The 16,127-nt window shown below is 40.4% G+C and overlaps 1 protein-coding gene across 1 annotated transcript in view; it reads right to left on the bottom strand.

Moving 5' to 3' along the window:
- LOC106081477 (A disintegrin and metalloproteinase with thrombospondin motifs 9) overlaps positions 1–16,127 on the bottom strand; it is a 410,411-nt gene that overhangs the window by 14,250 nt on the left and 380,034 nt on the right. The window contains exons 13-15 of the mRNA XM_013243452.2: positions 1,185–1,411; positions 841–1,121; positions 574–778 (exon numbers count right to left, since the gene is read on the bottom strand). Of these exons, the coding sequence (XP_013098906.2) occupies positions 574–778; positions 841–1,121; positions 1,185–1,411 (713 nt within the window). The remainder of the gene's footprint in view (positions 1–573; positions 779–840; positions 1,122–1,184; positions 1,412–16,127) is intronic.

Genomic DNA, 16,127 nt, shown 5'->3' with positions numbered 1-16,127 from the left:
AGATGTGGTCTCAGCGCCAAAACAATGCTGAATATTCTAGTCGGTTTTCACCTTCATCTACAAATTATTATTGAGATTCCATTGCAGGATATTGTCCGGCTTTATAACATTGTTTAATGCTTTCTATTTGAAGAATAGTATAGCAAAAAACATTTAAAAAGTCAGCAAAAAATATGTTGTTGCTAGAAGCATTTGACTAAAAAAGATTTCTAAAAATCTCAAAAAATTAAACCGGTTTTTTAAAAAAGCTCATTTTTCGAATAGTTCGAAAACCGGTTTTTTTAAAAAGTCGGATTATTGATCGCCCTAATCTATATTCACATATGAATATCTGAACAGATTTTGCTTCACCGAAGTAGTTGAGATATCGTTTCGAACATTTTATAAAAGATTTTGTAAAGGTCAGATAAGAATTCTGGCTACTGCTCACATAAAAGAGAATGTTGCATGAAAACCAAAACGAGCCAGATAGGGATGTGGCTCGTTTCCTATTTATCAGTGTTAACAAATGCACCATATTTTTATCTTCATGCCAAAGTAGTGATGTAAGGTGTACAACGTATATCATCTTACCGGCATCCAATCGGTGTATTTCCAACAACCTTCTCGGCATTCTTCGTGGGTTTTAATGTTGAAATTTGCTGCACAATATTTCAGGTCCACAATATTCGAGCTGCGATCAAAGTCGTTGAAGGTTTGTATGCATTGATAGGTTAACTCTCGGGTTCCCAGCATTCCACAGGAGGCAGAACATTCCGATGCACCAGTAACGTTTAAACTAAAAGCAAACAAAGCATGAAACTTATTTTCGTAAGACTTTTGTTGTCCCGTTGGACTCACCTTAGTACACAATCCGTATTACAAGCTCTGTATTCGGTTGGTGGTTTGGATTGCATATCACAGAATTGCGGTGCCACTTGCAAACCCTTGGTAGCGCTAATACACACTGGCAGGCGATGCATGCTACCTTGGCACAGAGAGTCACAAGTGCTCCATTCCTGCATGTCCCAGCGATAGACTTCTATATTTTGATCCACATAATTCTTTCTTTCAATTGTATATGAATAGGTCAAGAGCAGGGTGTCGTTATCCCTTTGGTTGTGAGAAGGCAATGAAATGATCTGTAAAGCAAAGGATAGAAAATGTTTATATATGGAATGTTTTTCATTTATTTATGATCTAACCTCAACTCTTAGATCCCTTTTCAGTTTTTTCGTGTAGGTGGTATTGACTCTCTCAACCGTGCTGTTTGAACCATTATATTCATACGCAACTCCTGCATAGTAGCTTATATTGTGGTAGGCTGTCAGCAAATGATCACCATTCATCAGCGACTTTCCTTGATCATCTCGCAATACAATATAGTTTTCATCGTGGTTTCCAGGTTGTTCGATTACAATATTAGAAGCGCCTAAAAGAGAGGAAGAAAGAAAGTTTAAAAATATTTGCTGAATTGAGGATGGAATTTGTCTTCCTAGTGGTCAAAATGAAATATAAGTTGAGTTCATATTCCGATTGGCAGGCAATAAATAAAGGTCCAAATTTTCGACTGGGCCGACTGTTATCTACCGCCACGGCAAAACTGATTTTTATAGGACGCACCTCCGATTTCGCTGAGATTTGTTCTGTAGATGTGGGTTGACCCCAGGATCAAGAATCTGAAGTCAGTTTTTAGGGAAAAGGCCCCAAAGGCCTCCCTAGGTACCAAAAAACCGCCCTTGTCTTGAGAATTTTGAATCTTGTGAACATAGGCAATATGATATCAAACAAAGATGCTGTTGGACGCAACGTTACGGTGAATGAACACATTTCGAACCGAACACTGATTTTGGTAATAAAATTCAATGATTTGCAAGCGTTGCTTGTTAGTAAGTCTATTCATGATGAAATGTCAAAGCATACTGAGCATCTTTCTCTTTGACACCATGCATGAAAATCCTAACCTCAAAAAAATCACCCTTTAGATTACGATAGATATGCAAAAAATAAGTAAAGCTCTAAAAGAAAAAAAAAAAGTTTTCAAAAATAAATAGCGCGATTTCATTTGATACTCATATTGCCTATGGCCACAAGGTTTAAAATTCTCAAAACCCCGTAGGTCCTTCCCGGGTCCAATTTTTAGACATGTTTTTGCATATTCCTTTGCCCCAAAAACGAACTTCAGATTCGTGTGTCTGGGGGTCAACAAACGGGGGGGTGCGCCTATAAAGCGCAGTTTTCCTATCTCCACCTCCATTAATAGCACATATTAAGATCTTTGCACAATTTCTATTTATAGGAAGAAAGTTCGGCCCGGCCAAACTTAACGCTTTTTAAATAAACGCTCCTTTTATGGCGCCAAAACCTTAAATCGAGAGATCGGTCTATATGGCAGCTATATCCAAATCTGGACGGATCTGGGCCAAATTGCAGAAGTATGTCGAAGGGCCTAACCTTACTGACTGTCCTAAATTTTGGCGACATCGGACAATAAATGCGCCTTTTATAGGCCCGAAACCTTAAATCGAGAGATCGGTCTATATGGCAGCTATATCAAAATCTGAACCGATCTTGGCCAAATTGATGAGGGATGTCGAAGGGCCTAACACAATTCACTGTCCCAAATTTCAGCAAAATCGGATAACGAATGTGGCTTTTATGGGCCTTAGACCCTAAATCGGAGAATCGGTCTATATGGCAGCTATATCCAAATCTGGACCGATCTGTGCCATATTGACGAAGGATATTGAAGGGCCTAACACAGCTCACTGTTCCAAATTTCAGCAAACTCGAATAATAAATGTGGCTTTTATAGGCGTAAGACGCTCAATCGGAGGATCGGTCTATATGGCAGCTACATCCAAATCTGGACCGATCTGAACCAAATTGACGAAGGATATCGAAGGGCCTAATATAACTTACTGTCCCAAATTTCAACAAAATCGGATAACAAATGTGGCTTTCATGGGCCTAAGACCCTAAATCGACGGATCGATCTATATGGGGGCTATATCAAGATATAGTCCGATATAGCGCATCTTCCAACTTAACCTGCTTATGGACAAAAAAAGAATCTGTGCAAAGTTTCAGCTCAATATCTCTATTTTTAAAGACTGTAGCGTGATTTCAACAGACAGACGGACAGACGGACGGACATGTTTAGATCGTCTTAGATTTTTACGCTGATCTTCCTGATCATATACTTTATAGGGTCGGAAATGTATATTTCAATGTGTTTCAATGACGGAAAACGGAGTGACAAAATAAATATACCCCCATCCTTCGGTGGTGGGTATAAAAATATATATTTAAGCCACATTTCCTGAAAAAACATATCATTTATGAGTCCTGCCAGATTTATCGATATATGGTCCTATCTGGACCAAAACTAGGTTATTGCCCAACTCATTGGCCGGTTACATTCAAATTTGTTCTAATCTAAACCATACTCGATGGATTTTGAGGTGTCTAATTTTAGGCAAATTGTGTCGACCAAGTGAAACTTATGCTAAGAAAATTTTCCCAAGAAACCAATGGCCGAAAATCAAAATCGAGTTACCGGTACTTAACGTCAAAGTCCGCCCATAACTAATTTTTCTTTTGCGCCCGGATAAAACGGCTGAGGGATCTTTGGCTATGTCCGTCACTCTGTTTTTTCTTTCCGTATCGATTGTCTTTTTTTGGCAATAATGGTAGAGGTCGCATTTTATATCCAATCACGCCACACTTTTCAACATATAACATTTTTGGCCTAAAAAAAGGAAGGTTAGGTTGAATGGGTTGTCTACCATAGGTGAGTTCACTTAGAGGCCAATTTGGCCCATTGTGATACCCTAGAAAGAAAGGGAAGAGAAAGAAAAGGTGAGACCTCGGACCATATCCAGAGGTTATACACGAATTAAGGAAACAGGGAGAATGGAGAACCAAACGGGGGTGAAACGTCTATCCTTTATGTAAACACGTACATATGTACATTTGCCGGATCTGATCGCACCCTCCGTCGGAATCATTCCTTCTCACCCACAAAACCCAGGACACCTCCCACAGGTACGTTCGAAAGATCACCCAGAAAAAGCGCCTCCACAGAAAGGAGTGTCGGACATAAGCAGACTAATGATGGTCTCCTCCTCATCCTCCTTAAGACAACTTCTGCAGAAGTCATTGTGCGGTATTCCCATGCGCGCCGCCCTTATTGCTATTATGACTGATAACTCGTTCGTCCTCCTTCGGTCGATGACAGGCCGAGCGCCTTACGTTTTGGCAATCACTTGCTGAGTTCCATCTCGCCAACAATGCTGCACTGTTCATCTCATCTTCTATATATATCCAGCATCGCTTCTAGACCTGCCTGCGTTGCGGATCTTAGTGCCCCTGTGACTCTCTCTCAGTTTTTGGTCTATCAGTCTTTCCATTGTTTTGAGTAAAAACGAGGACAGGCGAATGGGCGTATAATCCTTCGTCGTGCTGTGGTTTATTTTCGATAGCTTAAGGATAAAGACCACCCTGACCTGCCTCCTTACCCTTGGTATGTAGGACCATGCGTCTCCATCAGAAGCCTCACCATCTCCGGACAACTCTTGGTGTAAGTTCCGTCCTCCCTCCTCAGGGAGCTAGGCGTTCCAGGATCCTTCTGAAGCACTTTGTGCAACCTACGACTTTTGCTGAAGATGTGAGGATATCGAAGAAGAAAAGGTTGTAGAGCAGCTTCTGTGTGTGTGTTCCGCACTAGCAGTCAGAAGGAGTTGCACTTTAGGTTCTCATTTCTTTGAGAACCTGTCTGATTTAGCGGATGTGAACATTCGCTAGTTATTGGGCTTTTTAAAGCGATCAAGATGGTTCAACGGTAGGAACTAGAAGGCATCTTCCTTCTTCTGTTCCTGTGGTATCACAATGGATGAAAACACCTAAGTGAGTCTGATGGCAGACTGCCACTTAATCCGTACCTAACCTGGGTGACTAATTAGAGCTTTTCAATTCTCCTCGGAATTTTGCCCAAGAACTCCTCTTTGCCTCCTCGTCCCCTTTTTGAACCCACCAAGGTCGTCACGATACTCGTCGCGGCCCTCTGCCATGTACTCTCTCTTGACCTTAATAAAATGCCTAATGATTGGCTGGTTTTACGCGGCGGCACTCTTATGGGACATGCCTTTAAATAGGACTCGTTCATGCATCCCGTGCGGCCTCCAGTATCCTTGCGTCCTTCAAAACCCCCGGTGGCCTCAGCTTCTGTTTCCTGAACTCCTCCCAGAATTTCGCCCAACTCCTCTTCGCTTCTTCGTCTACTTCTTGAACCTGCCAAGGACTTCACGATATTCGTCGAAGCCCTCTGCCGTGTTCTTTCTCTTGGCCTTATTAAAAAGCGTCCTGCTCTCCCCCCTGAGTTCAGTTCTGGTTACCATCATGACTGGCTGGTTTTATGGCGGCGGTACACTTTCGGGACATGCCTTCATTAAGGATTCATTCAGGCATCCCGTGGCAAGACCCACTGCAGCCTCCAGTTATCTTCCGTTCTCCAGAGGACCCCCAGGTAGTCTCAGCTTCTGCATCTATTCCTTGAACTTCTCCCAATTTGTCCTTCTCGGGTTTTTGTATGGTCTCCTCCTCCCCATCTTGTGCTTAATCTGAAAACATATGCTATGGTGTTCCGAAAAGGAAGGCCGAATGGAGACGTCCCAGCCCAACACTTTCGACTTGTCAATGTTTGTCAAAAATGCAATTTTCCGTCTGTCCGTCTGTCTGTCAAGGTACAAGTCGCATTTGTTGTCCGATTTTCACAAAATTTTGCAAAGTATCTTTTTTGGTCAAAGGACAAACGCTATTGATTTTGAAAAAAAAATCGGTCCAGATTTAGATATAGCTCCCACATATATCTTTCATCCGATGTGCCCTTTTAAAGCTGTAGAAGCCACAATTTTTGTCCGATCCTTACAAAATTTGGCATGAAGTATTTTTTTTTAACGAACCAAAATTCTTGCAAAATTTTATTGAAATCGGTTCAGATTTAGATATAGCTCCCACATATATCTTTCATCCAATGTGCCCTTTTAAAGCTGTAGAAGCCACAATTTTGGTCCAATCCTTACAAAATTTGGCACGAAGTGTTTTTTTAACGACCTAAAATGCTTGCAATTTGTATGCAAAATTTCATCTAAATTGCTTCAGATTTAGATGTAGCTCCCATATATAACTTTCGTCCGATTTGAACTATTAAAGCTGTAGAAGGCACAATTTTGGTCCGATCCTTACAAAATTTGGCACGAAGAGCTTTTTTTGACGTTTCTTTGTGTATGCAAGATTTCATCTAAATCGGTTCAGATTTAGTTATAGCTCCCATATATATCTTTCATCCGATATGGTCTTTTAAGGGTGTAGCAGGCACAATTTTGGTCCGATCTTCACAAAATTTTGCATAGAGCGTTTTATTCAACGTCCTCATATGTGTGCAAAGTTCCATAACAATCGGTCCAGATTTAGATATAGCTCCCTTATATATTTTTCATCCGATATGGCCCTTTAAGGCTGTACAATGCACATTTTTGGTCCGATCTTTACAAAATTTGGCATGGACCGTTTTATTCAACGTCCTCATATGTGTGCAAAGTTTTGTAAAAATCGGTCCAGATTTAGTTATAGCTCCCATATATATTTTTCATTCGATATGGCCTTTTAAGGCTGTAGGAGCCACAATTTTGGTCCGATCTCTACAAAATTTTTCATGAGATGGTTTAATTTCAAAATTTCATTAAAATCGCTTTAGATAAAACTCCCCTACATATCTTTTATGCGTTTCGACTTTTAAGGCTGTAGAAGCCACAATTTTCGTACCATCGTGAGAAAATCGTATAAGGTTCTATTCGATATTTTGATAGGTATGCAAAATTAACGTCTGACTAAATTTGGATATAAGTGCTATCTATTAGAAGGAATACGTATAATCGGTTGTGTAGAGTATTATATAGTCGGCTCAGCCCTACTTTTGCCTTTCCTTACTGGTTTTTGTTGAATTTTGCAAAAAGATTAACTTTGCCGATAGGAAAAATGCAAAATATGCAAATTTTGCCCATGAACATTCCACTAAGGAACAGGGGCAAACTTCTCACATATCAATGAGTGCAGTCCGATTCAAGCTAAGCTCAATGATAAGGGGCCTCCTTTTTATAGCCGACGAGTCCGAACGGCGTGACACAGTGCGAAACCTCTTTGGAGAGAAGTGTTTACATGGCATAGTACCTCACAAATGTTGCCAGCATTAGGAGGAGAAAACAACTGCTGAAAATTTTTTTTCTGATGGTCCCGCCAGGATAGGAAACCACGCGTTCAGCGTCATAGGCGAATATGCTAACCTCTGCGCTATAGGTAAAATACCAATCGAAATTCAGAATATAAATATCGATAGTGTCGATATCGAGAATATCGTTATATTTTCAGCTCTAGTAATAAGATATAGTATATAAAAATTATTTCGACCACTTAATATTATGATTGAAATCAATGTTTATTCCGCCTGAACATCATTTATGGACTTATCAACCTGTTTGTTATATACCTGGGAATGAACTGACAATTAATAATATTTCTTTTGATTATCTGATTACAAAATGTGCATATACATAGTTTCCATAAAAATATTAATTGCACTTTTTAACCTCTTGCTACCCCTTCATCCTTCAGAAATAGCAGACACTCTGTTGGTGAACCTATCAAAATGCCAACAAGTCAAACAACAACTAACCATCCAGCACCAATATGACAGGGGCGAGCATACAACCTCTTGCAATCGTTATAAAATCTCAGATTGGCTTGTATAATTAAGCTAAATAAATTGCTCAACCAACGAGCGAGCCATCAGTTTGGCAGTAGACAGGGAGGAAACCCATCAGATTATGTCCATCACCGAGAACGTGCAACCACTGTGAAGGCGCCAATCAAAATCAAAATAAAACGAAAAAAATGAGGAACAAGTTCAAGTTGACTGTCAAAAACAACGAACTAAGCGCCGTACAAGCCAAAATAGCTACTGATAATGGCAATGAGTGATAGCAGGCAGCAGCAATGGAGGCGAATGACAGCCATTGCAGCGCAACATTAGCCCCAAACACATAAAGCTATGATCAAGTTACTGTTCATCATCATAAACACCATCACCCATGTTTATGATCCATAGGGGATCCATAAAACTTTTGCTTGTTTAGTTGGGGTACATTACCCTTTCGTCAATTTATTAACCCGCACATAGAAGTGCTCATCACAACTATGCTAGCTAGTATGTAGTTATCAGCTCAGTGCTGCTATCTCTGGACTTGCATACACTCGGTTGTGACTTCATGTTTGACTGGCATTAATTAAGACCCCGTACTAGCATCAGCATCAGCGCCATTAACAATGACAATGAAAACCTCCCGACAAAGATAAGGAAGCTGTATTGCCAGTGTTTGTCTAGCACGTTTAAAGAAGGCAATTTCATCTGGCAAAGGCATTGTTATGCAAGGCAACATTTCGCTCTCTGCGGCTTTAATGTACTCCAAACATAAAATTGTTTTGTTTTATTAAAAGATTATTAGCAAAATAGCTTATACTGTATACAGTTTCTAAATGCAGGACATAAAGTGTTAAGCAAATGTGTACGCACAGTTTATCTGCATAAATGTTTTGTTGGCAAATCTTGGTGTTGCATATTCGTTTTGATTGTACAAGCTCGAGAAAAAATGTTAGAGGATTATGCCTCAAAAAGTCTTTTTAACCCATTTCTTGCCAATGTACTCCCATGAGTAAAATGCTAATGCAAATTTGCCCATAAACATTCCATTAAGAAACTGGGGCAAACTCCCACAGTACAAACAAATAAGAGCGTGCTAAGCTCGGCCGGGCCGAATCTTATATACCCTCCACCATGGATCGCATTTGTCGAGTTCTATGAGCGGTGTCTCCTTTTGGGCAAAGAAAGATTATTGAATAAGAACTGTTATGCTATTGGAGCTATATCAAGTTATAGTCCGATTCGTACCATAAATGGATGCTTATCATTGCAGAAGTCACTGTGTAATATTTCAGTTCATTCCGATAAGAATTGCGGCTTGTAGGGGCTCATGAAGCAAAATCGGGAGATAGGTTATATGGGAGCTGTATCAAGCTATTGATCGATTCAGACCATATAATACACGTATGTTGAAGGTCACGAGAGAAACCCTGTACAAAATTTCTTCCAAATCGGATAAGAATTGCGCCCTCTAGAGGCTCAAGAAGTCAAGATCCCAGATCGGTTTATATGGCAGCTATATCAGGTACTATACCGATTTTCGCCATTCTTAGCACAGTTATTGAAAGTCATAACAAAAAACGTCGTGCAAAATTTTAGCCAAATCGGATGAGAATTTCGCGCTCTATTGGCTCAAAAAGTCAAGATCCAAGATCGGTTTATATGGCAGCTAAATCAAAATATAGACCGGTTTGAAACATACTTAGCGCAGTTGTTGGAAGTGAGCGCCCTCTAGAGGCTCAATAAATCAAGATCCAAGATCGGTTTATATGGCAGCTTTATCAAATCATGGACCATTTACAATCTTAACCGACCAAAATTTCCGATTTGGCTGAAATTTTGCATGAGGTGCTTTAGTATGACTTCCAAAAACTGTGCTGAGTATGGTTGAAATCGGTCCATAACCTGATATAGCTGTCATATAAACCGATCTGGGGTCTTGAATTGTTGAGCGTCTAGAGGGCGCAATTCCTATCCGATTTGGCTGGAATTTTGTACGACGTGTTTTGTTATGACTTTTAACAACTGTGTCAAATATGGTTCAAATCGACAAATGACCTGATATAGCTGTCATATAAACCGATCTGGCATCTTGACTTCTTGAGCCTCCAGAGGGCGTAATTATTATTCGATTTAGCTGAAATTTTGTACAACGTCTTCTGCCATGACCTTAAACATACATGTCAAATATGGTCCGAATCGATCTATAGCCTGATACAGCCCTCATATAAACCGATCTCTCTATTTTACTTCTTGAGCCTCTAAAGGGTGCAATTCCTACTCGAATTGGCTGAAATTCTACACAATGACTTCTATCTCTACTATGGTCTCCAACATTCAATTCAATTAAGGTCCGAAACCGGACATGCAGTATTGGTACTAAGCTCCGGCTATCTTGCAGACCTCAACAAGTCTTAAGGAGTTGTATACTACGGATTCAACACGTTGAAACTGAAGGTCTGTAGGAGCGGCGGGGATGGAGGTGGCCCGGCAACAAGAACAGGTGAATTTGTATCTATTCAGCCATCTCATTGAGGGCGTTTTTATACCCACCACCATAGGATGGGGGTATACTAATCTTACGTTTGTAACACCTCGAAATATTCGTCTGAGATCTCATAAAGTATAAATATTCTTGATCGTCTCGACGTTCTGAGTCGATCTAGCCATGTCCGTCTGTCGAAACCACGCTAGCGGTCGACCGCGTAAAGCTAGCCACTTGAAATTTTGCACAGATACTAAATATTGATGTAAGCAAGAAGGAGGTCAGTATAGCTATTAGTATCATAACAGGGCACATAGGACTACGAGCTCACTTATGTAAATCGGTGCGGCAAGTGATAGCATGTGTAGGGCATGCGGGAAAGATGATAAGACGTTTGAGCATTTCCTTTGTCATTGCCCGGCTTTCGCGTCTAACAGATACCGTCACTTAGGTGGAGACACAATACCAGACATGAACCAACTTGGTTCTCCTAATCTCCTGATTAGACTTATTAAGCCTCTGGAAGCCACAATTTTTGACCGATTTGGCTGAAATCGGTCTATAACCTGATATAGCTCCCATATTAACCGATCCCCCGAATTGACTTCCTTAGCCTCTGGAAGCCGCAATTTTTGTCCGGTTTGGCTGAAATTTTGCATGTGGTATTCTGTTATGACTTTCAACAACTGATCGAAGTAAGGTCTGAATCGGTTTATAACCTGATATAGCTCCCATATAAACTGATCTCCCGATTTGACTTCTTGAGATTCTGGAAGCCGCAATTTTTGTCCAGTTTGGCCGAAATTTTGCATGTGGTGTTTTGTTACTACTTCCAACATTTGTGACAAATACGTTCCAAATCTGATATATGTAAACCGATCACATGTAAACCGATCTCTCGATCATCCTTGTTCCGTTCCTAGCAGCTTTAATTTTTGTGGTTTGACAAAAGTTTGGTACGGAGAATAAAATGATACCCTTCAAAAAAATTTATTTTGTATAAATTTTTTGCAGAGTTCATGGTGGTTGGTTCCCAAGATTCGGCCCGGGCGAAGTTATCACGCTTTAACTTGATTTCATTAAATCGCGTTTGTATTCATCATAGTTTTCAGATCTCTTACAAAGGACATGCTTTAAATTTCATCTGTGCTCTTTTTTCCCTTTTGTTGTTGAAGCCGTTTGGGTAAAAGAAACACCTTGACCAGTTAATTTTTATACCCTCCACCATAGGATGGGGGGTATACTAATTTCGTCATTCTGTTTGTAACTACTCGAAATATTCGTCTGAGACCCCGTAAAGTATATATATTCTTGATCGTCTTGACATTTTATGTCGATCTAGCCATGTCCGTCCGTCCGTTCGTCTGTCTGTCGAAAGCACGCCAACTTCCGAAGGAGTAAAGCTAGCCGCTTGAAATTTTGCACAAATACTTCTTATTAGTGTAGGTTGGTATTGTAAATGGGCCATATCGGCCCATGTTTTGATATAGCTGCCATATAAACCGATCTTGGGTCTTGACTTCTTGAGCCTCTAGAGTGTGCAATTCTTGTCCGATTGGAATAAAATTTAGCACGACGCGTTTTGTTATAATATCCAACAACTGTGCCAAGTATAATTCAAATCGGTCCACAACCTGATATAGCTGCCATATAAACCGATCTTGGGTCTTGACTTCTTGAGCCTCTAGAGTGCGCAATTCTTATCCGATTGGAATGAAATTTCGCACGACGTGTTTTGTCATGATATCCAACTACTGCGCCAAGAATGGTTTATAGCTGTCATATAAACCGATCTTGGGTCTTGACTTCTTGAGCCTCTATAGTGCGCAATTCTTATCCGATTTGAATGAATTTTGGCACGACGTGTTTTGTTATGATATCCAACCACTGCGCCAAGAATGGTTTAAATCGGTCTATAACCTGATATAGCTGTCATATAAACCGATCTAGGGTCTTGACTTCTTGAGCCCCCAAAGGGCGCAATTCTTATTCGAATTGGCTGACATTTTACACAGGTCTACAACATATAATTTAATTGTGGTCCAAACCGGACCATATCTTGATATCGCTCTAATAGCAGAGCAAATCTTTTCTTATATCCAGTTTTGCCTAAGAAAGATGCCGGGAAAAGAACTCGACAAATGCGATCCATGGTGCAGGGTATACAAGATTCGGCCCGGCCGAACTTAGCACGCTTTTAATTTTTCATAATAGACTTAATGTAATTTGATACTCAACTTTTAGTCAAAATTTAAAGAGGAATCCCAATGTTTACATGAAAAAATCATGTGAAGGGGAAACGGATAATAGGTAAGCATGGTTTATATAGGGAGTATTTTTGAGTCACGGATAAAAGAGGTAAACCACGGTTAATAGAGGCCCAAAACCAAAAGCACAACATGCGGGTTAACAGGGGTAATCGCTTACTAGACGCCTGGATAATCGAGGTTCAACTGTATATGTATGCTTTTGTCGAGACAGGCGATATCCAGGGATCTTTGCCCTAAGATATGTTACCATCAACCTCGCTAGAGTCTTTATAATAAACGATGACAGATTAATAGGACGAAAATCGTTCGCCTTCATGTGTCAGAGTTTCCTTGTTTTTTGGAATGAAAATTACCTTTATGTCGCTCCATCCCTAAGGTATATCCAACGTGGTGATGCAAGTAGAGTATATCTACCAAGTCAAAGAGCCAGTTTATAGGACACAGCTTGTACTTCAATTGGTCATACGTTAGCGTTCAAAGGATTTTCGACTCATATACATTTTCCATTAAAACTTTTGCCTTTATGATATTCAAATAACAAGTCCTTATAAAACCCATCATTTAAAACTTAGTTTTTAATCTGAAAGAAAATAAGCCTTCTGAGCGGTATAGAATTAAAATCAAATTTTAAATTCAATTTTCAATCCATCCTATTAAACGGCGAAGAGCATACTCGTAAAGCGAGAATTTCTTAAAATGACAATCACGCATTTTGGAACACACCTTAAATAAAATAAAGTGTTAACTACCAACGGTTGTTGTTCAGAATGTTCAATAGTTAATACTCGTTTTTACTGCCGCTGTATAATTTAGCACTAATCATTTTTCCTATCGATGACTAAATCATTAAAAACTGAATGGTTACGAGTATTTACAAAACTACCGGATGGGCTGTGCATAGCATAAAATAATGATACACTGAAAACAGAGGAAGAGAACCTTAAAGAAGAATAAGAATTTATAGAGAAATACGAATCTTATAGGAAATGATGGACATTGCATTGGGCATTCCGATTTCTGAACGGAAAAACAAAGACAAACTTTAATTGTTTTGCGATTTCTACTACCAAGTTTCGAGATACTAAACTACTAAATTTGCCATGAACTTTCCATTATGGAACAAGAGATACTTCTCTCATATAAATGAGTGCAGTATGATGTAATTTTAAGTTCAATCAGAATGGAATCCTTTTTAAGTTTAGCCAGCATTAGTAAGAGGATAACCACAGATGAACATTTTTCTGATGTTCACGCCGGAATCGAAACCAGGCGTTTGGCGTCATATGCGGACATGCTAACCTCTGCAATACGGTGGCTTCGATTAAGGTATCGAGATGTCGTTCTTAAATTGAACTTCTCGCGGATGTTTTAGTCTTCCCGATTTTTTGCCTAGAGCATTTTCTTCTATTCTTACAAGAGGCCTGCAGGAGGTTGTGCAAAAAATTGAAGAATCCTTCAATGCCAAAACGTACACACCTGGCGGTATACATTGACATCGCGGGGGCTTTTAACAATGAGGGGACCGACACACTGATCCAATCGTTGGCATAAATATAAGGGAGAAAGTGGCATAAGGCACGCCACATGGGGGCATTTTATCCCAACTTCTATGGGTGTCCACCATAAATGACCTATTACGGATGATCACTGAGGAGGGATTTGAACCCGTCTGCTATGCAGACGATGTTATAATACTTCTTAGGGGTAAGGATCTAAACAAGCTATGCAGAAGGGCCGAAAGGGTCTTGCATGTGGCATATGACTGGGCTATACCCGGGGGACTTAATGTTAACTTAGAGAAGACTGATATATGCCTGTTCACAAGGAAGAAGAAGGTGGGCCAATTATCGAACCACGTTTCCCCAATAGAACAATTTTGATATCTGACAAAGTCAAATACTTAGGTGTGGTCTTGGACAAGGAACTAAATTGGAAGTGTCACATTCAAGAGCGTACTGAGAAGGCTGACAGATGTTGTGCACTATGTAGAAGGGCCGGGCTTTACAGGAGCGTGATTATACCAATACTTACTTCCGCCTCAGTTGTTTGGTGAACTGCGAAGGAGGAAAAGTGCAACATAAGGACCATACAACAGGTTCAGAGAACATGTTGTCTTGGCATAGGCGGTGTGATGAGGATCACGCCTACTAGGGCACTGGAGACTATTCTAGATATCCGACCCATTGACATGCAGATTAAATGTGAGGCAGCCACTGCGGCTGTGAGACTTAAGGCGATGACAGAATGGATTGAGGATGGGAGCAGCTCATACCATCGCGGTATAATCGAGGCGACGATAGGAAACCTGGAAGAAAGGGAGAAAGTTTCCGATCGGATACCATAGATGAATCTTTAAGTCGAGTGCGAGGCATTGATGCCATCGGCACAGTCTTGGATTGACGGAACCCTAGTATTGCCATCTGGAAGATCATGTTATACGGATAGATCAAAGGTAGAGGACAGAGTGGGCCTGGGGGTCTACATTGAGAACCCAGGGACTGAGATCTGTTTTAGACCGCCTGGCCATAATACGGTCCTGCAGACGGAGATCCGTGCTATTACAGAATGCGTGAAGTGGTGTGGTGCTAACGCGAGGTTGTCGAGTGTGAACATCCTTACCGACAGTAAAATTGCATTAAGGGCAATAACAACCAGGACGGTAAGGTCACGAACAGTCTTGCAGTGTAAGAAGGAGATTAACGCCTTCTCTGAGGATGGCAAAATCCGCATCGTTTGGGTGCCGGTCCATAACGGAGTAAGGAGGAATGAAAGGGCAGACGATTTGGCGGTGAAGGCCAGAGGACTGCCGTCAATAAACTTGATTAACCGACGCCTTTCGGGTCGACGCAGTCCGAGTTAAAACAGCGAAACGGTCGTTAGGACGGCGAAAATCCTATGGGGGGAACCCCGATCGTGAGAAGACGAGGCTACTACTAAAAGGAAGTAAGAAGGAGGTCAGTATAGCTGACGGTACACATAGGACTACAAGCTCACTTATATAAAATTGGTGCGGCAAGTGATAGAATGTGCAGGGCATGCGGGGAAGATGATGCCCGGCTTTCGCGTCTAATAGATACCGGCACTTAGGTGGGGACACAATACCAGACATGAACTAACTTAGAGGAGTGGTATTGAAAACTATTTAGGATTTTGCAAGTAGCACGGAATTCTTAACTTAAAATTTTCTTTTTAGATGTTAGTTTATAGATTTTAGAGCGCACAACAAGCCTATTACTGGCTTAGGTGTATGTCCATATTGGCTTGGGGCGGATTGATATCTGCATCCTCTTTTTAACCTAACCTAACCTACAACAGGAGCTTGCGTTGTATATTAATACAATCAATTATGATTTGTCTATCCAAAAAGATGAGTATAGGTCTCTATAAAACAAACTTTCCAGTGGGAAGCGATTGCAATCAAAAAATGTGTAAGTTAAATATCATTCATTTAAAAAATGTAGAAGGTTACGCTGTATCCAGCTAAATTTGACACGTTGCTGATATTTTTCACAAAATTTGTTCATTGGCTGTATACGTATTTTGGACAATGCTTCATCATTTGGCCAATGCTTCATCATTTTGGCCAATGCTTCATTCATATCATGAACTGGTTTAAAAAACATTACCTAACTAAATA

The sequence above is a fragment of the Stomoxys calcitrans genome, chromosome 2 (assembly GCF_963082655.1).
Source record: "Stomoxys calcitrans chromosome 2, idStoCalc2.1, whole genome shotgun sequence".
Classification (NCBI taxonomy): domain Eukaryota; kingdom Metazoa; phylum Arthropoda; class Insecta; order Diptera; family Muscidae; genus Stomoxys; species Stomoxys calcitrans.
The sequence above is the reverse complement of the archived record's forward strand: the minus strand, read 5'-3'. Positions and strand labels throughout refer to the sequence as shown.